Source organism: Mustela lutreola, chromosome 15 (assembly GCF_030435805.1).
Source record: "Mustela lutreola isolate mMusLut2 chromosome 15, mMusLut2.pri, whole genome shotgun sequence".
Lineage (NCBI taxonomy): Eukaryota > Metazoa > Chordata > Mammalia > Carnivora > Mustelidae > Mustela > Mustela lutreola.
The window spans coordinates 1,224,225-1,246,150 of NC_081304.1; the positions used below are offsets into that span (position 1 = coordinate 1,224,225).

The following is a 21,926-nucleotide window of genomic DNA, read 5'->3' on the forward strand; positions in this document are numbered from 1 at the left end:
CTTGACTGAGCATTAAGTGGCTTGTTTGACAGAAATGTTGTGGGATGACAGTTGTCCAGCTGTGCCGCATGGATGGCAGGTTCCCAGGAGCCCAGGCGGTCACCTGTGCGCCCTGCGGCCGCACAGGCAGGCACTGGGGCATGTATTGTTCCCAAGGTGCATCTTTTCCAGGGGTGTTAGGATGATTTGTAGTCTTGGTGTTTTTTTACTTGACAATAAATTAAGGAATGGTTTTATGTCAGTAAATGGAGATTTGTATCATTTTAAAAATAACACATAACAGGGAAGCCTGGGTATCTTACTTGGTTAAGCATCCTGCTCTTGCTTTCGGCTCAGGTCATGATCTCAGGGTTGTGACCTTGAGCCCCGAGTTGGGGCCAAGCTGGGTGTGGAGTCGGCTTGAGATCTGTGCCTTTCCCTCTGCCGCCCCCACCCCTGCCCCGCTCTCGTCCGTGCGCGCTCGCTCTTGCTCTCTCTGTCCTAGAAGAAATAAATAACACATAACGGGGTGCCAGGCTGGCTTAGTTGGGAGAGGGTGTGACTCTTGGTCTTGGGCTGGTGGGTTTGAGCCCCACGTCGGGTGTAGAGATTATTTAAAATTAAAAAAAAAAAAAGTATAACATAAAATTTGTCATCAAAACCAATTTTTTTTTTCAAGCTATTATTTATTTGAGAGAGCATGAGAGGGGAGAAGGTTGGAGGGAGAAACAGGCTCTCTGTGGAGCTGCGAGCCCGATGTGGGACTTGATCCCAGGACCCTGGGATGGTGACCCGAGCCGGAGGCAGTTGCTTAACCCACTGAGCCACCCAGGCACCCCGAAACCAGTTTTTAAAGTAATGTCTGTACCCACCCTGAGGCTTGAACTTGTGACCCTGAGATCAAGAATTGTGTGCTTCTCCCCTGAGCCAGCCGGTGCCCCTGGCCTAAACCGTCTCTCCGCCCGCGGTTCCCTCGAGTGCAGTAATTCACAGGGTCGTTAGGACCATCCCTTGCCAGAACTCTTTCATCTTGCAGATCTGAAACTGTGTTCAACAGCAGCCCTCCCTTACCCCCGCCCCAGGCCGTGGTTTCGGCCATCCCGGTTTGTGTCTCCGGGCCTCATCCCGCGTTTCCTACCCGGATCGCGTTCATCGGCGGAAGTTCGGCACTGGCTGTGGGTGCGCACGGGGGCTCGCGGTGTCCCATTCCCTCCGACCAGGCTGCGGACCGCTGCGCACGCGGCTGGCTCAGCTCGCTGTTCTGCACACTGAGCGCCTCGATCGCCGCGTTCAGGCCCCAGGCTTGGCTGTTCGCAGGTGGGAGGCGGTGGATGCCGCCGAGGCTGCCTCCCAGGGTCCGAGAGTCGCCGGTTGTCTTGAGGCCGCCCAGCGCCGCTCCTGCCGCGGCTCCTCAGACCGCGAGCCTCCCCGGGCGGCTCCTGCCGGCTGTGTTGCTCAGCAGCAGCACCCCTGCCTCCGGTCGCTGTGGGGCCGCTGCTGTCCCTCCCCTGCGTGGGCTGGAGGGTGGCTCCAGCCTGACCTCATGACCTCCGCCATCTGTGCCCGCCTTTCTCCTTGTTGTTGTTGTTTCTAACCATGAAGTAAGCCACGTCCTAAGAAACGGTTGGCAAATCCGGACAAAGGCCTGATGGTGAAGGAGGGGTGCGGCCGGCGCCGCAGGGTCTCGGCCTCCCCCGCTCCCTGCCGCCTCCGGCGCCGATGGGGACGGCTTCCCCTGCCTGCGTTGTGCCGCCTCAGCATGCGCGCCGAGACCCTACACTGTAGTTCTGCTCGGTTTGGACGTGAGGGGGTCTCCTTCGGTTCTGAGCGTGGGGGTTTGACTCCGCACTGCGTCTGCTTTTACGACCGCCGTTTTACGCACAGTTCACCTCGGGTGTGCGTAGAACGTTTTTAAGATTTTAAAGATGTATTTTTTTTTTTTTTTTTTGAGAGACCGCGAGAGACCGAGAGAGTGTGCTGCGGTGGGGGTGGGGGCGCAGACGGAGGGGGAGAGAGTCTTCAACAGACTCCGCGGGGCTTCGTCTCCGGACCCCGAGATCATGACCTGAGCTGACACGAAGAGTCGGGCGCTCACCTGACTGTGCCGCCCAAGCGCGCGGTTAAGATTTTAATGATGCTTTTATGAGACTCTGATAAACTTTTTTTTTAAGTCGTTGGTCCCCTGTGTTAGATTTCTGTATCTTTAGGTAAAGGACTCAAAATTCAGGAGTGCCTCGGGGGCTCAGTCATTAAGCATCTCTTCCTTCCACTCAGGTCATGATCTGGGGTCCTGGGATCGAGCCCCGTGTCGGGCTCCCTGCTCAGCGGGAAACCTGCTTCTCCCTCTCTCACTGTGTCTCTCTCTGTCAAATGAACAAATTATTTAAAAAGAAAAGAAACCAAACTCAAAAGTTGATAGAAGCAGTTACGTTCGCGGGAGTAGCATAACAAGCGATACATCTGTTTCTGCGTCTCAGAGGTGGGACTCCACGTGGGGCGCACTACGGCTGCTGTCGTAGTTGAAAAGGCAGTTGGAGGTGCCTGGGCGGTGCAGTTGGTCAAGTGGCTGACTCTGCTTTCGGCTCCGGTCACGCTCTCTTGGTCCACGCTCTCTTGGTCGGGAGACTGAGCCCGGCATTGGGCTCTGCGTTGGGCGTGCAGTCTGCTGGAGGATCTCTCTCCCTCTGCCCCTCCCCCGTGCCCTCCTGTGCGCTCTAAGATAAACAGATCTTAAAAATAAAAAAAGACCGCTCTATCTCCGTCCTTACGGGGATTGTAAACGCTTGTCAGGCGGTCCCAGGAGACTTACCTTTATCCAGAGGGCTGCCCCACAATAGCCCCTGCCCCATTTTGGAAACTCCTTTTCATCCTGGGTGTAGTATGGTAGCTTTCAGGAAGCTCACACTTGTGGCGAAAGCTTTCTTGTTTTGGAAATCGCTAGGAGGGTGTTGGGTACAGAGAAGCATGATGGGTTTGCAGAATAGCTGCCACAGTTAGTTCGTTTCAGTTTATATCTAAGCTGTTGCAGAGAAGAGTCAAAGTCATTATTTTCAGTCTTTTGTCTTAATTTTTATTGCAGTTGGGAATATAAATTTCATGGTCTTAATTTGATGATGCTTTCTTTTCTTTTTAAAATTTTTAATTTATTTTAAAATTTTTTAAAAAATTTTATTTATTTATTTGACAGATCACAAGTAGGCAGAGAGGCAGGCAGAGAGAGAGGAGGAAGCAGGCTCCCCGCTGAGCAGAGAGCCCGATGCGGGGCTCGATCCCAGGACCCTGAGATTATGACCTGAGCTGAAGGCAGAGGCTTAACCCAATGAACCACCCAGGCGCCCCTCTTTTCTTTTTTTTTTTTTTTAAATACCTTAGGGGCACCTGGGTGGCTCAGTGGGTTAAACTGCTGCCTTCGGCTCAGGTCATGACTCAGGGTTTTGGGATCGAGCCCTGCATCAGGCTCTCTGCTCAGCGGGGAGCCTGCTCCCCCCCCCCCCCGCCTACTTGTGATCGCTCTCTGACAAATTAAAAAAAAAAAAACTTAAAAAAAATTATTCATTTGACAGAGACCACAAGCAGGCAGAGAGGCAGTCAGGGGGCAAGGGGAAGCAGGCTCCCCGCTGAGCAGAGAGCCTGATGCGGGGCTCCATCCCAGCACCCTGAGACCATGACCTGAGCCGAAGGCAGAGGCTTAACCCACCGATCCACCCAGGTGCCCCCCCTTTTTTATTTAAAAAAAAAATTATTTGACAAAGAGATACAGCAGGAGGGAACACAGGCAGGGCAATGGGGAGGGAGAAGCAGGCTTCCTGCAGAGGTGGGAGACAGACGCGGGGCTCGATCCCAGGACTCCCCAATCATGACTTGAGCCGAAGGCAGATGCCTAATGACTGAGCTCCCCCGGGTGCCCCTTAAGGACCATTTCTTATTATCACTTTGAGAGTTTCAGAATGAGAAGATGGAGTTACTTGTAATTCATGTATATAAAATCTGTAGAAAATGAGGTTAGTATGTAAAGCTAATCATTAAATCAGGTCTTTTTTCTCATAGTGAGTAAGTAGTAGGTTTTACCAATAATTCCATGTCAAAGGGGAAATTGGCTGACAAGGAGCAGGTTGGACTAGGCAGAAATGGTATTTCGCTGACTCAGGGAAATACGCAGAACTCCTCTCTGGTCTCGTCCCTGACCTGCACGGTCTCCGTCAAAGTTCTCGTGGCAGCCCTCCTTAATTGGTTTCTCTGTTCATTATTCAAACGCAGTTGAGTGCGGTTCTGTTTGAAAGCCAATCACAGGACATTGCATGTGATGGTTTCGGATTGTGTAGTCGAGAGCTCGTGTCCTTCCGGTATTTTCTCTGGGTCTGACCCGATCTGGTGTCCTGCTCTTCGGCCTGGAGTTCCTGGCGAGGGGGCTTGCTGCTGACACCCCCTCAGGTTTTGTTGGCCCGACAGCATTTTCAGTTCGCTTTTGTATGCAGAGGGTGTTGTTGCCAGATACAGAAATCTGAGTTGACAGATTTTTATTCCCTCTCAGCACTTTGAAGGTGTCATTCTATTGTCCTCTGGTCTCCATTGATCTCCGGCTGTCAGCGGTGTGACCCTGACGCAGGCGGCCGTTTGTTATGTACCCACGTGAGGGTTGCTGAACTTTCTGGATTTGTTACTCTGTACTTGTCATCACCTTCGAGGTTTTCAGCCATTCGTTCTTCAAATACTTTTCAGTCCTTTCCTTATTTTATTGTCCTTAGGATCGTTTGAGGTCCTAGGAGGTCATAAGGTTCTCGTCATTTTTCTTTAAAATCTCCGTCTTCAGACTGTGCAGATTCTTGAAGTTTGTCTGCAGGCTGATTGCCTCGTCCTGCTGCGTCTCCTGCCCGCTGACCGGCCCGGACAGCATTTCCCGTTTCAGTTCCTGTTTTCTGTTGTGGAACTTCATTTCATTCCGCTTGATTATTTGATTCTCTGCTGAGACTCCTGGTCTCTCCGTGTGTTTGCCTCTGCTCTGTTGACCCCTGAGCGTTGAGGTACAACTTGGACTGCTCTCCTGGCCCCAGACTCCAGTGCTGACGGGCTGCTGATGCCTGGCCGGGCACCCCCTCAGTCTCGGCGTTAAAGGGAAGACCCGTCTTTTCCTTCGGTCTTCCTTCTCCTGCACTCTCTTCCGTGCCTCCTTGCCGGTGGTCTCCCTCCTGTCCCCCCAGTTCTGCAGCCAGAAGTCTGAACCCCGCGCAGAGCTGACGCCCTCCCTTTCCCTCAGTCCGTTCTGCCCCGTTCCCACATGAGCACGGGCTGTAGATTGTGATGGTTGGAAGGTTGCTTCTCTCTCCATCTCCCTTGTCCTGGCCTTGACCGAGCCCGGCTCCTCTGGGCCCCGCAGCCAGCTCTCCTGTTTTCTCTTCCCACCTCCAGCAGAGTATCCATGAGAAGTAAGCCTCACGGCTTGGCCACCCCCTGCTCTCAGCTCCCATGGCTTCCATGGCTCCTGGGCTGGAGGACAGACTCCTCCGAGCCCACACGGCGTCATCTCCCTGCTGTGCTTGTCTCTTACCGCTTCCTTCTTGCCCGCGGGGCTCTGGCCCGACCGGCCTCTCTTCCCAACCCTTGCCCGCAACTCAGCCCTCGTGCTTCTCCTCTTGCCCGCACTGTTCTTTCTCCGCTCCGAGTCCGGCTGCAGCCCCTTCCCCGGGGGTTCTGCTCAGACGTGTTCCTCAGAGGCCTTCTCTGTCCTGCTGCGGGGCCGGCCCCTCCTCTGCTGCTCTCTCTTCCTTTCTTACCCGCTGCTGGTCCGCACCTGTGGTTCTCGCCTCTTAGCTCTCTCCCCGCTTTGATGCTGAGGTCCTCGATGGCAGGAACCTGGTCTGTATTCATTCACTCCATCCAGAATGGAGCTGGCCCTTGGGACTGCTTACTGTTTGGGAAGTGAGGGAGCGAGCGTTCGCAGCCCCTGGCGCAGGGCCTGGTGTGGGAGCTCGTGGTCAGCACTGACCGGGAGGCACCATTCTTCGCCTGTTTTTCTTCTCTTAGGTTTCAAAATTGGAATTTTTTTTTTCTTTTTTCCTTTTTTTTTTTTTTAAGATTTATTTATTTGAAAGAGAGAACATGAGCAGGAGAATGGGTAGAGGGAGAAGCAGGCTCCCCGCTGAGCAGGGAGCCCACCGCAGGATTCGATCCCAGGACCCAGAGATCATGACCTGAGCCGAAGGCAGACGCTTCACTGACGGAGCCCCCCAGGCGCCCCTGGAACTGGGTTTTTACAATTGATTTCAAAAGTAGAAGTTAAACTTGCCAGATGCAGCCGTGACTTTTGCTTGCCTCAGACTCTTCCATGTGTCCTGTAGCCTTCTCATTTTCACAGAGCTTTGCTTCTGTTTGGCCACTTTTCTCATTTTACTTGACATCTGTGTGGGCAGTACTGATTCCTCACAAGCGACCAAAATCACAAGAGGAATTTGGTTCCCGAGGAGTAGTTCTAAATTTAGTGAGCGTTGTTCTAGTATCGTCTGGTCCATGTGTGGCCAGAGTAGTGATACTCAAATATTTGTCTCAACATGTGTTTTTTGGGGCTTTGTTTTAGGTCGCAAAGGAGTTTGGTTTCCAAAACAACGGCTTCTCAGTTTACATCAATAGAAACAAGACGGGAGAGATCACAGCATCGTCGACCAAATCCCTCAGTCTGCTCAAAATCCAGTAAGTGCTGGGAGGGGACGACGCAGTGGGAGGGGCGACCGCGGGGCCCCCCGCGGCTGCCCCTCGATGCCACCATGTTTCTTGGGGGGGTCGTCAGCTGGCGCGCTGAAGGTGCCGCTCCTTTTGTGCCGAGCTCATGGACTCGCAGCCGGGGACGTGTGTCCCTGAGAGGAGAGGGTGCCGGGCGCGCTGCTGCTGCACACTCAGCTCCTCCTCTGCGGGGGGGACCTTGAACGGAGCTGCGTGCGGTTCTACCCCGGGGCTGCTGGCTGGCCGGGAGGGGCCGGTGCCCACACGACGTTTCTTGGTGGCGGGGTCCCCTGAGCTCCTCCGCGGCAGTTGGTCATGTCAGTGGCATTTCCAGAAGGTCCAGCCGTCTGCCCACAGCCACTGCCCGCTCTCGTAGTCTCGCTGGTGTGTGGCCACGTCACTCAGGCAGGCGTTCCTGCTGCCAGCGTGGGGCTGAGCGGTTGTGGCCCAGACGGCATGGCCTGCAGAGCCGGGGATGTTTACTGCTGGGCTCTTTACAGAAGAAGCTTCCTGACTCCTCTCTGACCTGTCTGGGCACAGCTGCTTGTGCATCCATGATTCCGGGCCCCAGTAGCGAGCCGGGAGCACTCCTGTCCGGGCGGACGCAGCATGGCTGCTGTGGCCGCTGCGGGCTGACTGGCCTGGGCTTTGCTGGCGGCTGGCCCTGTGCCTGTTGACCTGTCTTGACCATTGGTGTGATCGTTTTTAGGTTCACAAATTAGTATATCTAGGAAAAAATATGTAGTCTTAGCGTTTATTCATTTGCTTCTCAGCAAATACTTGTTGGGCACCTTGCCTGTCTCTAATTAGCCAAAGCTTTTCGTCGTGTTAATGTCGTCTGCTTTCCATGTGCCTGAGGTATAGCCTTCCTTTCCTTGTAAAGACTTTTGTATCCTTTTTTTTTTAAGATTTCATTTATTTATTTGACAGAGATCACAAGCAGGCAGAGAGGCAGAGAGAGAAAGAGGGAAAAGCAGGCTCCCCGCAGAGCAGAGAGACTGATGCGGGACTCGATCCCAGGACCCTGAGATCATGACCTGAGCCGAAGGCAGAGGCTTAACCCATTGAGCCCCCTAGGCACCCCAAGAGCTTTTGTATCTTGAGAATTATTTCTCCCGAATGTTATGTGGCTCACGAGGGCACGTGTCTGAAGGAGGGAGCGATGTTCCTGTCCTCGAGCTCGGGCTTGATCCTCTGTCCACTTCCGGCTTCTCTGGTTGCAGCCTGTAAGTGATTTTTTTTCCCCTCTGGCTGCTTTTAAGATTTTCTGTTTCTGTTGGGGACCTACGGTTTCTTTCTGACTTTTCCAGGTGTGGTTTCCTGGTTTGTTTAATCCTACGTGATGGATATTGTATTTTCTGTTCCTGCAGATCAGGTCTGGAAAATTTGTGGCTATTATCTCTTTAAGTATTACTTCTCTCTAGTTCTCTTGTTGTTTCAGGGATTATATTTTTCAATTTTAAAATATCTGACTTGATTTCTTTTCAAACCTGCCGTTAGCTCCGTGCGCTCATGGGGGCTGTGTTGCTGTCACACTGGCCCTCCGGGCTTCCACTGAGACCGCTGGGCTCCTTGGGGCTCTGCCTTGGCCTGTCACACACCTCAGGGTGTCTGAGGTGGTCAGTCTCCCCAAGGTGGCATCAGAGCTGTCTGTGGATTGTCTGGCCTGACCGTATGAGGGGGATTTGGGAAGACTGAGCCAAATCTGTGGCCCCTGCCACACTGCTTCCCAGAAGCCCCTGTCCTTTTGGGCGGCCTCTCGTTGCTTGTGCTTTATCCAGCCCGTTTTCATTGAACATTCTGTAGACGTTTATATTCCGTGTCTTGCAGTTCCAAATCTGGAATCCGGGTCTGTCCAGTTCTGTTCCTGTTGCGTGTGCCCGCTCTTGAGCGTGGTCTCGTGCATTTGAGAGCTCGTAATTGACCAGACCTGGTGGTGGGGAGGCCCGGGCAGGCCAGAGGGTTTTCTGCCGGGGAAGCTTGCGCTTGCTTCTCTGTTGGCCTGAGGGGTTCTGTGGACCTGGCACTCCCTCCAGTTAATTTTTGGCTTTGGGCTTCTGGAGCCAAGTAGCATCCCTGATTCTAGCCTGGAGGCCGGCGGAGCTGCCCTGTAGTCGCAGACTCTCCGAGGTGGCTGTTCTCTCTACTGCAGAGTAGGGGCGGGAAGACAGGACTCCTCCTCGGTTCCTCTTTTCGGCTGGTGGTTCTTCCCAGCGCCTGAGACTGGCTTCACGTGGTGTTTCAGGCTCAGCAGCTGCTTCAGCTCTGGCAGGCTCACGGCCTCGACGCCTGTTGCCTGGAGGAGGACCGTGGAAGCCAAGCTCAGCGCTCCTGTAGGGCATCGTTCTCAGGCCCTTCCTGTGGGCGCTTCTCTGCGGTGTGGGGCCTGTGGGGTGCTCCGTCCTTCGTTAGAGCTCCACGGGGCGTGGTAGAGCACATCCCCCCCTCAACCTGGTGCAGCCCCCGAGCTGAGTATAGTGTCGCTGGCGGGTGTTCAGGAATGTCTGGTCCCTTGTGAGAAACAGGAGTTACAGTCTGGCTGTTTTATCACCTAAGTGACGGAAGGAACATGAGGAGAGAGCAGCCTAGTGACGAGCCACAGCCGCACCTCTCTGCGTCCCGAGTCTGTGGTGTTCGCTCTCCAGGCCTGCTGCCTGCCGCTTTCGGTCGGTCGGTCGGGCCGGGGCCGCAGCAGGCCCCCCGTGCGTGTCTCGCTGGCGGCTGTAAGTGCTACCCGCGTGGCAGTGCTGCAGCTTCTCCTCCGGGCCTGAGGTTGAATCTGGTGTTGTAGACCCTCTCCCTGGGCGCGGAGCCCACGTCGCTTCTGCCCAGTACATGGAGGTGGGAGCATCTCACGTGGGTCTCGTTGGTCTGGCTGCGCGAAGCGGGCCCCGCAGTGAGTCAGCCGTGTGAGTGAGCAGGAGAGAGCGTGACTACATGGAAATGGTAGAAAATCCAGCGCTGCTGTTCGAGCTGTGAATCGGGCAGCCTGTGTGGAAAGCAGCACATTGGCAACATCACAAACAAAACCTTTCGTCTAGCAGGGCCACTCCTGGAAATGCGCCCTGTAGAAGGAAAACCGCACAGCCGCCTGTCCTTGAGCCTCTCCTTGAGGGCCGTTCTTGGTGGCAGAAGCCCGTGGGTAGCACGCGTGGCCGTCAGCATGGGGACGCGGGTGTGAGTGACGAGTCGGGCTTGTCAGGAGCGTGGTGCCACCATCAGAAGCAGTGATTAGACCCAGACCCCGTGTTGGGGGGGGGGATCTGGAGCGAGGTATTGTTGAATGAGAAAAGCAGGTGCAAACTGTGTGTCTGCGACAGTCTCGTATTTGTCAAGCAGTGTCCCGTGACGTCTGCGTACTCGGGGGGGGGGGGTGCGTGCGAGCGCAGGGAACGAGGCGGGGACTGTGTACCAGGCAGATGGTGCATCGGGGCCTCGACTGGGACGGTAGGGGTGAGCAAGAAGCGGGAGCCAGTCCCGGAATGAGGAGCAGGACGAAGGCCGCCCCCAGGTTGAGTGTGTTGGTTGTGGCTCCACTTTATCTGGGAGGAGTGCAGTGGGCACACGGATGTTCTACAGTCGCAGAGGAAAGTATGTCACAGTTGCAGAGAACCTGCTCTGACCTTTAGAACAATAGGGAGCGTACGAGAGATGCAGAGGGAGAATTCTGGCCTCTTACAATTCGAGGTCTCACCCGAGACGTTGGCGTTTGCCTCTCGAGTGCAGAGACACTCCCGTGAGGGTGAGCAGCTCTTCCGTGCAGCCCCGGCTGTGGGAGGATGGAAGGCCCTGCCCTGTGTTTGTCGTCCGGCAGGCACGGAGATCTGCTGTTCCTGTTTCCCTCCGGCCTCGCTGGGCCCTCCTCGGAGATGGAGACGTCGGCCCCGCTGGGGCTGAAGGCCTGCGGTGCTCCCAGCGTGGTGGAGGACGAGATCGACCAGTACCTCAGCAAGCAGGATGGGAAGATCTACAGGAGCCGCGACCCGCAGCTGTGAGTGTCTGTGTGTCTGTGGGGCTTGTGACCCGCAGCTGTGAGTGTCTGTGTGTCTGTGGGGCCGCGACCCGCAGCTGTGAGTGTCTGTGTGTCTGTGGGGCCGCGACCCGCAGCTGTGAGTGTCTGTGTGTCTGTGGGCTCGCGTCCCCGCGGTGCTGCCTTCAGTGGCTCAGGCGGGGAGATGGTTGTAGCGCGCCAGATCTGCTGAAGGAACACGCGTTCTCGGTTCGATCACCTCCGTTCAGATAAAATTTCACTGCACGTCATTTTTCAAGCTTTTTCTTGTGGCACGAAGCTCCATGTTTGTGCTGCGTGTCCTTTCAGAAGTCTCAGGTGTTTGGAACCGAGACCGGAGAGAAAGGCCCGGAAACCAGGCCCCGACCTCGCTGCGCTCCTGACGTTCCTGCCCGCCGTGCAGCGTGCTGGCCTCAGCGCGTGCTTGCGGCCGGGATCAGGAAGCAGGGCAGGGGGACGCTGGGCACCGACCAGCGCAGGGTGTAGCTCGGGCCGTCGTGCTGGACACAGTCGGGAAACGTCCGCATCGTGCACACGGCGCCTCCTTCCCATTCCTAACAGTGGACGCTTCGTGAGCAACATGCTGGCCCTCCTTGAATGTTTCCCTCCACCTAGACTTTGGGGAACGGTCATGCTCTGCTCCGTTTATGTGTTGGTGGTCTTTTGTAGTTCTCTTTAGTTTTTATAAAAGTTTTAGGGACACCTGGGGGGCTCATTTGGTTAAGCATCTGTTTTTGGGTCAGGTCATGATCCCAGCATCCTGGGGTCGAGCCCCACGTCGGGCTCCCTGCTCCCCAGGAAGCCTGCTTCCTCCTCTCTCTGCCACTCCCGTACTTGTACTCTGTCTCTCTAAAAAATAAGAAAAATCTTGAAAAAAATTTTAAATTTTTTGAAGACTTCTTTGTCTTAGAGAGAGGGTGCACACGGTACATGTTGATGGGCGGGGCAGAGGGGGAGAGAATCTGGAGCAGAACCCCCACTGACCGTGGAGTGGGGTGCAGGGCTTGATCCCGTGACCTGAGGTCATGCGCTGAGCCGAAATCGAGAGTCAGATGCTTCACCGATTGAGGCACCCCTGCGTGCCTGCGAGTCTTCGTCTTCTTTTTTTTTTTTTTTTTTTTTTTTTTTAAGATTTTATTTATTTATTTGTCAGAGAGGAGCGAGAGTGAGCACAGGCAGACAGAGAGGCAGGCAGAGGCAGAGGGAGAAGCAGGCTCCCTGCTGAGCAAGGAGCCCGATGTGGGACTTGATCCCAGGACTCTGGCATCATGACCTGAGCCGAAGGCAGCTGCTTAACCAACTGAGCCACCCAGGCGTCCCCCTGCAAGTCTTCTTAAAGAAACTGGTTGGAAACACCGAGTTTACACTCAGTGACGTGAAATGCATGAGTGAAGGTGGTTTGTGTCTGCGGTAGGGCCTCGTAGCCACATCGCTCCGTAAACCCAGCGGGGCGCTGACATTGAGAGATCGGGGTTCCGACTGCTGCGCTAGCAGCTTGTATGTCTTAGTTTAAAGAGCCCCAGATGGCGCTGTGCTGCGGCTGGCACGGAGCCCCTCCGCGGCCCCTCCGGGGCCGGCCGCCGGCTGCCAGCCCGCATTAGCATTTCCTCCTCGGGATCCCGTGCTGGCTCCCCACTGAGCCCCCGCGATCGGTGATTTTGAGCCTTTGTTAGGAATCTTTCAGGGTGTGCACGCGTGTGCGCAATCTGGCTGCCGTCAGTGAGAGCCTGGCCGTTCGGAGACTCCGAGTGTCGGATGCGCACGAGTCCGAGCGTTGTGACCCCATTTAGAGAAGGGTCCTGTCCAGCCCGGAGGGACGGCCGCTCACCTTTCCCACCAGGGTCACCGCCCTCATCGGGGCACGTCGTGCTGCCCCCTCGTACGTGCGCCACTCAAGCAGGTTCTCTTCTTTTTTTTTTTTTTTTTTTTAAGATTTTATTGATTTATTTGACAGAGAGAGATGACAAGCAGGCAGAGAGGCAGGCAGAGAGAGAGGGGGCAGCAGGCTCCCTGCTGAGCAGAGAGTCCGACGCGGGGCTCGATCCCAGGACCCTGGGATCATGACCTGAGCCGAAGGCAGAGGATTTAACCCACTGAGCCACCCAGGCACCCCGTATATATATGTATTTTAAGATTTTATTTATTTGACAGAGATCACAAGCAGGCAGAGAGGCAGGCAGAGGGGGAGGAGGAAGCAGGCTCCCTGCTGAGCAGAGAGTCCGACTCGGGGCTTGATCCCAGGACCCTGAGATCATGACCTGAGCCAAAGGCAGAGCCTTAACCTACTGAGCCACTCAGGCGCCCCAGATACTAAACGATATTAAAATAAAAAATGCTCACATTCCATCAAAAATAATTCCACACGGGGCACCTGGTGGGCTGTCACAGAGCATGGACTCCTGATTTGGGCTTGTGAGGTCAAGCCCCACGTTGGGCGGTGAGTTCACTTAAAAATGGGTGAAGTGGCCCCACACAGGCAGGGCAGTACTCGAGTGCGGCGGACGTGCTCCGTGCCGGAGCGCCGGGCGGTGGCGGGAGAGCGGGCGCGCTAATTGCTGTGTTTCTCCTGCCCTGTGCTCTCAGGTGCCGACACGGCCCCCTGGGGAAATGTGTGCACTGTGTTCCGCTCGAGGTGAGAGTCCGTGCAGCGTAAGTTCTGGGCTGGCGGGAGGGGCTGCTCCCCAGGGCACGACTGCACATGCCCTGCACCTGTGCGCCGGGTCGGGCGTGGGGAAGAGAAGCTCCTTGTTTGTCGCCCTGGGCCTCGCGTGCCCACTGGTGCAAGCTGCTGGAAGAGAACGGGTCTTCATTTATGGGAGTGACCTTCGGGTGGGTGACGATCGGCTGAAGCGTTGGTTTTGCCGTGACGAGGGCAGCGCTGGCAGTGGGCTCCCTGGCCGGTCCCTGTAAACCTGACACAGCTGGGGCTGCCGGTTTCTGAGCTCGTCATTGTTCTGATTTACTTTTCCCCGAGTCACGTCCTCCTCCTGACGGGTCGTGGTGAGGCACAGAGTTCCCGTAATGACGCTGACTGGTCACGGGTCAGTGCGGGGCTCACAGCAGCGCGGCTGACCTGAGTTTCTTCATGAGCCTCCTCTTCGTCTTACGGGCTGCTCCCCCCCCCCAAAAATGTTCCTAGTATTTATTTGACCTAGAGCATGTTGTGTCTAATTGAGATTCGTTTTAATCTTGGAAAGATAACTGGTGCCCAAAGAAGCCTTGGGTTCTGACCTAGAGTGACGAGTGAGAACCGAGCGCCCACCCTCCTCGCCCTGCACGGGTCCTGGCTTGGTCTCTCCGTGCGCGCGGCGGAAGCGTGGCTGCCCGCCTCTCCGGGCCTTGAGCCGCCAGCCGGAGCTGACCATACTGTGTGTGTTTTGGCAGCCGTTTGACGAGGACTACCTGAACCATCTCGAACCTCCTGTGAAGCACATGTCCTTCCACGCCTACATCCGCAAGCTGACCGGGGGAGCCGACAAGTAAGCCAGCGGGAGCGCGGTCGGGCTGTGCCGATGTGGCTGTGGCGTACCCAAGTCCTCTCGTGTGTCTGCAGGTGTTGCTTAAAGCCTGTGAGCACGGGAGGGAGAATAGTTACAGTCGGGGTCCGGGCTCAGAGCGTTTGGGTTCGTGACTTATGCCCCGATTCTAGAGAAGAGAGGGGTGGAGACTGATGCCCTTTTGTCATGCACATGCCCAGGGCACTGGGCCGGTGCCAGGCTGGCAGCGGCTGCTGTGGAGGCCCCTGGGGAGCATTCCCGGCCTTCCCGCAGCGATGTGGTGCTCTGACAGCTTAGCTGTGTGTGACGGCGGGGGAGGTCAGAGGCGTTGGGGGTCAGAGCTCATGCCCTGCTTTTCGGCACAACCGAACCACCCGTGGTTAGCTCCATCCACTTGTCCCACAGCCCCCCCCCCCCCCCCCCCCCCGGGAGCCGTTTGCTCTGGAGCCTGCCTCTTTATCGGTGGTTTCACAGCCAACCACACTCTGCGTGGGGCCTGAAGCGGCGCGCCACCCATGCCTGGGGCTCGGGCACCTCAGTGGGTCGGTCTGCAGGCCCGGCCCGGCGTCCAGTGTGGGGGGCGTCTCTCGGCTCCCCACGTGCGATAGCGGCTGGAGAGGGGGTGACTGAGAGCGATTTATTTCTTTTAACCCATGTCAGGTACGTCCCCGTGTGACCCCTTTCTGTTGACTATATGATTGCATGTTCTCCTGCCCAGAAAGCAGTGCACTTCATACCATGATTGTATGATTCCCGTCAGTGCAGCGGGAGGGGATGGCGGCTGAACCCGAGTCAGCACCATTTGTGCAGAATGTCACATTGGCCTGATTATAGTTTTTCTCTGACAACCTGCTGACATCCCGAAACGGCTTTTTAAAAATTAGACCACGAGAAAGAAATCCTACCAGAGACCCATTCTTGCCTGTCAGTGGGGTAAGCCATGGAGCTTTCTGGACTAGGGAACGAGTAGAGATTCGTTGAGCTGAAACCCGTCAGCCTTCCACCAGTCTGGGTCTAGTCTGCAGTATCCTGTGGGGCCACATTGGCTGCTCTTGGTCCCGTGTGGGCTGGTGGCCGTCACTGCTTGCCAGGGGCCCGCAGGCCAGTGTGCTGCTGGCCTGTGAAGACAGGATCGAGTTCCTGGACTATCGTTTGAGTGGGAAACTGGCAGAGGCTGAAGGCGCCTCTGCGCACCCAGCCCACATTGGTGGGGCCCCGGCTTCCTTGCTGGATGGACTGAATTTCAGCCAGAAGCTGGGGAGGATGCCTTTGTACGGTGACCTCCTCAGGCTTTCTCCATTGATTCAGAGTTTTTTACAGACACTGGGGTGTTGCTGATAAGTTAATGAAACTTAAAAACAAGATTTTGTTTCCTGTCAGTGGCCCAGGTTAGATTAATAGGTGTTTAATAGTATCCTTGAAAATGTTCATGGGTGTTAGCGACAGACATCGAACATGGAGACTTTTTATAGGGAAGCAGTTAGGTATTTCTGCAGTCTCCGCATGCAGGACAGAAGCTGGGACTCCATGACAGCGGTTCTCAGCACGTCCCCCCGCTGCTGTCTGCCGCGTGCTTAGCTCCCCAGAGCTCTGTTCTGGAGGTAGAAAACGTTTCACACGCGATTTCCAGTCTCCTGCTGAAGTTTTCACTGTTGGAATATTGAATTAATTAAGCTGCCTCTTCTTATTCAGGGGGAAATTTGTTGCCCTGGAGAACATCAGTTGCAAGATTAAATCAGGGTGCGAGGGTCACCTTCCGTGGCCTAATGGCATCTGCACCAAATGCCAGCCGAGTGCCATCACACTCAACAGACAGGTGAGACGTTCGCTGTGGCCGTCCAGACCGCGGGGAGCCGTACACTTGGCTCATGGCTCAGAAATGAACATCTGCAGACAAGGCCCTCCTTGGAGGGCGCTGCCGCTGGCCGAGTGCCCTGGGTGTGCTGCGTCCGAGTGTGTTTCCAGGTCGTGTGCTGGAGACGCTGCTGCTGAGATCACTAGGTGTTGCCTGTGTGGAGGGGGGTCTTTGGTTTTCACTTTTGTCGGTTCTGTGGAGGCAGGACTTTCTTGGTGACTGTTTAAAATGCTCCGGGGTTTGCACTTCTTCTGAGTGGCCCTGGAAGCTGTCAGCCACAGTGTCCTGGAGCCCCTCAGAGCACCTGTCCAGGCCAGGTAGAGAAGGAAGCTGGGCTCTGGAAGGAGGGGAGGCCAGGGAAAGGCGCGTGCAGTACTCTGCCCTCTTCCCCTCTGCCCTCTGTGCCCTTGAGGGTCCGTCCGCTCGCCTCCCCTGGCCCACCGGCCCGCCGGCCCGCGCTGTCTCTGGAGGCTGCTCTCCGCCGTCGTGGGACTGCTCCCTTTCTCTTCTCTTCCTGCTCTTTTTTTTTGAGGTCTAATTTTTGTGCCAGAGATTGTGAAAACCTGCATTTTAGGTGAAGTCCTGTAAGATTAATTTCATTTAATTTATTGAGGAATCCCACCGCCACTCCCCCCCAGAATCTGACACGGTCTTAAGGGCAGAGCACATTTTAAAAGGAGTGTGTGAGTGTGTGAAGAGCTAGGTGGAGACTAACGAGAGGCTTATGCTGGAGAAACGCGTTATTTCCAACAGAGGACGTTCATCAGCCCGTTGCTTGCTCTACAGAAATACAGACACGTGGACAATATCATGTTTGAGAACCACACGGTTGCCGATCGCTTCCTTGACTTCTGGAGGAAGACCGGGAATCAGCATTTCGGGTATCTGTACGGACGGTATACCGAGCACAAAGACATTCCTCTGGGCATCAGGGCCGAAGTGGCCGCCATTTACGAGCCTCCGCAGGTAGGCGAGCCCGGCCTCGCGGGTCCCGGGCCTTTGTGTTGCCCAGTAAGGCCTCCGTCCGTGTCAGTAGATTGAACCCCGAGGGAGTATCTTAATCTGTCGGCTGGGTCCCACCGCTGGCGGTTGCCCAGAGCGCCACAGGGACGGCGCCCTCCCGTGTAATCGTCTCCTTCACCCACATCTGTGGTCAGCTGGCCCAGACATAATGCGGCCGGAGGGTCACAGGGTCGCTCGTGTCCTTTACCCCGCGCCACACACACAGCCGTCTTAGAACGGCCACCCGTGTAGGACCGGGAACAGTCTTAAGCGTTTTGGGGGGTCTTTGGTGGAAGGGGCTGTGTCTGATGAGTGACCAGCGGCCCCGCGGTGAGAGTCTCTTGGAAGGGGCTCTTCTTAGGACTGTGCTGCTACCTAGGGAACACGTTTATGTGTTATTTTCGGCATTTAAGGATTTTTTTTTTAAGATTTTATTTATATATTTGATACAGAGGGAGAGAGAGCACGTGCACAAGCAGGGGGAGTTGCCGGCAGGGGACAAGAGCCTCTCCACTGAGCAAGGAGTCCCCACACGGACTTGATCCCAGGAGCCTGGGATCATGACCTGAGCCAAAGGCAGACTCTCTAGCCGACTGAGCCCTCGCGTGTCCCAGGCTTGATTTTCTATATGGATTTTTGTTGTATGATTCTATGAAATATTTATACAGTATGGTTCGTATAGGTGTGTATATCTCACACGTATACCTGTATATTTTCATTACAAGAGTGGAAACTATGAGCATTGCATTCTTTTTCTTTTTTTAAGATTTTATTTATTTGACAGAGAGCAAGGGAGGGAACACAAGCAGGGGGAGCAGCAGAGGGAGAGGGAGAAGCAGGCTCCCGCTGAGCAGGGAGCCGGATGCGGGGTTCGATCCCAGCACCCTGGGATCATGACCTGAGCCGAAGGCAGGCGCTTAATGACTGAGTTCCCCCCGGGCATCCCCATAAGCACCAATTTCCGGTCGGTGATGTGGCGGTGACATACCCGGGGGGTGCTTGGGTGTGCAGTTCACTGTGACGGACAGCAGAGAACCGAGAGGGCGTGAGGCGATGAGAGAGGCGGAGAGAGTTGAGTAGTGAGTGTTTGGGCCGAAACTAGATAGCAGGTATGTGGGTCGTCACTGTGAAATTCTTTAAATTTTGCTTTGTTTGAAATTTGTAGTTAAAATTGGAAAAGAAAAAAGAATTGGCATGCTTCCAAAGTCGGATCTACGAATAAGGTGGTCCCTTTCTCTCCCTCTCTTCCGGCACCTCTGGGTAGACGTCAGAAGTTTGAGCTTTCAAAGTATAAGCAAATACACAGGTAGTCACAGAACTCCCCTTCTTGCTTTGGCTGTGTGCCCTGCCCACTGCCCGTGGCGACTCAGCCCCTGAGCAGCCACCTTCTTAGGAAAGCCAGGGTCTGCCTGCCCGTGGCTCTCCCGCGTGCCGCGGTCTGGGAAGCCGGGCGCTCCCCCCACAGGAGCCGCACGCGTGCTCCGATAGCCTGTTTCCCGGAGACTGGGCTCACCTCGCCCCTGGACTCTTGCCTCACGTACCCGAACCTCTTTGGAAGGAAACTGTTTACCCGAAGGTGTTTTTTTTTTTTTTTTTTTTTTTTTTTTTTTTTTTTTTTTTTTTTTTTAAAGATTTTATTTATTTATTTGACAGAGAGAAATCACAAGTAGTTGGAGAGGCAGGCAGAGAGAGAGAGAGGGAAGCAGGCTCCCTGCTGCGCAGAGAGCCCGATGCGGGACTCGATCCCAGGACCCTGAGATCATGACCTGAGCCGAAGGCAGCGGCTTAACCCACTGAGCCACCCAGGCGCCCCAGCCCGAAGGTGTTTTGAAACGGACTTTCCCCAGTGAAGGAACCCACCAAAAAAATTGTGTGAACAGCCTTCCTCAGTCCTGAGAGCGACCATACACTTGAGAAACTCTATGATGTGAGCCAGCCTGGGCGTCACCATCGTCGGGTCCTCTGAGTCTTGATTGGAAAGCACGAGGCAGCCTGAGGAGGGGCAGAGCTTGCAGGGCTCGGCCGTGTTTGATCGGGTGTCAGCTTTCTCTGCTGTCGCCCTCCCCTTTTTAGCAAGGGGTGGAGCCGTGCCGAATTGGAGTGGGGTGGCTCTGGGCTCCTCTGAGTTCTTCCTTTACTGCCCTAACAGATTGGCACACAGAACAGCCTGGAGCTTCTGGAAGACCCGAAAGCTGAGGTGGTGGATGAAATTGCTGCCAAGCTTGGCCTGAGGAAGGTACTGAGGCATTCTACTGGCCTTTGAAGGGGGGACCAGGGCTCTCTCTTGGGGACATCCAGGTGGGTGGCATGGCCAGGCCTCGCCTGGGACTGAACTCCCAGCTGCTTGAGGTCAGGTGCAGGCCCAGCATCTTGTAAAGCCTGCTTGTGTTTTCCGGATGCCATAGCTCTTAGGTTCCTCGGATTTGAACTAGAATATTTCTCTGATTCAAAGTAAAATGAAAACAAATGATCCCTGTGCTGGGGCTGTAGTGTTGAAATCTGCTGGGCACACTTCCTGAGGATGGCTTCAGCGGGTGAAAGAAAGAGCAGCGGGAGCCAGACCCCTCCCTTCATGGGTCCTTGGGTCCTGGCCGCCCCGTCGTTTTTTAGCTTCAGGCGCGTGGAACCCCTGGCGCTCCATCGTCCGTCATCTCTGGATTTCCTGTTGCTAATTTAGGTGTCTGAGCCTGGGAGGTTCCCTAGTTTTACTGGGCAGTTAGGAGACAGGGAAGACCTTTTGTTTTGAGTCTGTTGACTGGTTTGTGTCATGTCCTTGGTGGAGCTCCCAGGAACTTCACAGAAGGGTTTCTGCAGGTAAATAAGGAATGTGAATCTGGTTTTTTTGTTTTTAAAGATTTTATGTATTTGACAAATAGATCACAAGTAGAGAGGCAGGCATGGGTGGGCGGAAGCAGGCTCCCCACTGAGCAGAGCCCCATGTGGGGCTCGATCCCAGGACCCCGAGATCATGACCTGAGCCGAAGGCAGAGGCTTAACCCACTGAGCCACCCAGGTGCCCCTGGAATGTGGATTTGAATACCTCTTAGAATTTCGATGTTCATAGCTATGCAGGTTTTTTTTTTTTTTTTAAAGATTTTGTTTATTTATTTGACAGACAGAGATCACAAGCAGGCAGAGAGGCAGGCAGAGGGGGCAGGGGAAGCAGGCTCCCCGCTGAGCAGAGAGCCCAATGTGGGACTCGATCCCAGGACCCTGAGATCATGACCTGAGCCGAGGGCAGAGGCTTAACCCACTGAGCCACCCAGGCACCCCCTATGCAAATTTTATCCTATTTTTAAAAGAAGATTTTATTTATTTATTGGACCGAGAGAGCAAAAGCCGGGGGAGCAGCAGGCAGAGGGAGAGAGAGAAGTGAAGGCAGACTCTTAACTGACTGAGCCACCCAGGTGCCCCATGAGTTTTATCCTTTACTTGTTAATCAACTTAATGATAGGGAATGTGTTTGTAAGCCTAGGGGCTTGTAGAGAAAAGTCATTTTAACAAAAGATTTAAGAAACACAGTCCTATTGTTTCTAGTAAGGAATCAGCATCTTTTTTTTTTTTTAAAGTAGGTGCCACACCTAGTGTGGAGCCCGAGGTGGAGCCCATCATGGGGGTTGGAGTCACACTCCATGAGGTCATGACCTGAGCTTAGGTCAGGAGTCACAGACTTAACCAACTGAGCCACCAGGTGCCCCAGGAGTCAGTGTCTTGATTTAGGGTCATATTTTGGTTTAAGTTTTTGACGTTCCTCTTGTTCAAAAGGGAAGTCCGTGTAACTTTTGGAGCTTCGTTTTAAACGTACGGTTTACGATCGCTGTAGCTGTACTAGATCTCCACGTGGCTGAGGCCTGGCTCTGCTCTGCTCGCCGCTTCCGCCCGTTCACGCCGCAGGTCTCCATTTCTTCGCTGCATCCTCCGTGGGCTTTTTGTTTGCTTGGGTATTTTTGGCATGGTTGGGGTGGTCTTGTGTGCCGGAGATGGATTTGAAGACTTTTGTATCAAGGTTCTGCTGGACAGGTTATGGGCAGCACGTCGCTTCTCCAAAGGACGTGTCCCTGGGGTCCAGCCCCCCACATAGACCTCGCAGCCCGGTCCTGGTTCAGGAGGGCTAGGGCCGCAGAGCACCAGAGAGACAGCTACCCGGGACTGGCATTAAGGATGCCGTAGTGATGGGCTTTCAGCTCCTTGTGCCCGTGCCTGCTCTCCTCAGTCCTGTAGCGGAGTGCAGAGGAGCCACCGGGTGAGGACTCCGTGGCCGCCGTCCTTATCTTCCGGGAGTGTCTTCTAGGGAGTCCGTTTTCTTACCTCATGGGTAAAGCCTTAGCGTCTGAAATAGATCGTCTCTCTTGGCTTGCTCGTTGTCTGTCTTCCTCTTTGGGGTGTAGGGATTCTGTTAATCTTGTTCGCCCTGGGGTTCCCCCTGAACCCCACTGCTGGGTACAGAGTTGCTGCCATGGGGCTTCTAACAATGTGAGGAGCTCCGCTCGTGCACCATCGCCTGCGGTCCAGCAGCGCAAGAGGCCGGTGGCCGTTTTCAGCCCGGTGGACTTTGAAAGCCCTGGTGGCTTAGCAGAGAATCTGACTCGCCTAGAAAGAATTGGGTCACAGGAGTCTCGTACAGAAATGCTCTTAAGCTCTCTGAGCAGAGGCCAGAAAGTGTTCATCACCTGCTTCAGAGCGAGGCTCAGGGGATACTTGACTTTTCCTGCAGGTGGGCTGGATATTCACAGACCTGGTCTCAGAAGACACCCGGAAAGGCACCGTCAGATACAGCCGCAATAAGGTAGGTCTGGACGGAGTGCCCGTGCCCGCTTAGCTCAGCCTGCAGCTTGGCTCTAAAGCTCGTCCTGGCTTTTTTTTTTTTTTT

General features: G+C 54.9%; 1 protein-coding gene across 2 annotated transcripts in view; it reads left to right on the forward strand.

Moving 5' to 3' along the window:
- Positions 1-21,926, forward strand: part of NPLOC4 (NPL4 homolog, ubiquitin recognition factor) — a 54,727-nt gene that overhangs the window by 5,591 nt on the left and 27,210 nt on the right. For both annotated transcript variants that reach the window (XM_059148575.1, XM_059148574.1), the window contains exons 3-10: positions 6,551-6,663; positions 10,508-10,684; positions 13,286-13,334; positions 14,087-14,181; positions 15,892-16,015; positions 16,841-17,020; positions 19,206-19,292; positions 21,771-21,842. In XM_059148575.1, coding sequence (XP_059004558.1) covers positions 6,551-6,663; positions 10,508-10,684; positions 13,286-13,334; positions 14,087-14,181; positions 15,892-16,015; positions 16,841-17,020; positions 19,206-19,292; positions 21,771-21,842 — 897 coding nt within the window. The remainder of the gene's footprint in view (positions 1-6,550; positions 6,664-10,507; positions 10,685-13,285; positions 13,335-14,086; positions 14,182-15,891; positions 16,016-16,840; positions 17,021-19,205; positions 19,293-21,770; positions 21,843-21,926) is intronic.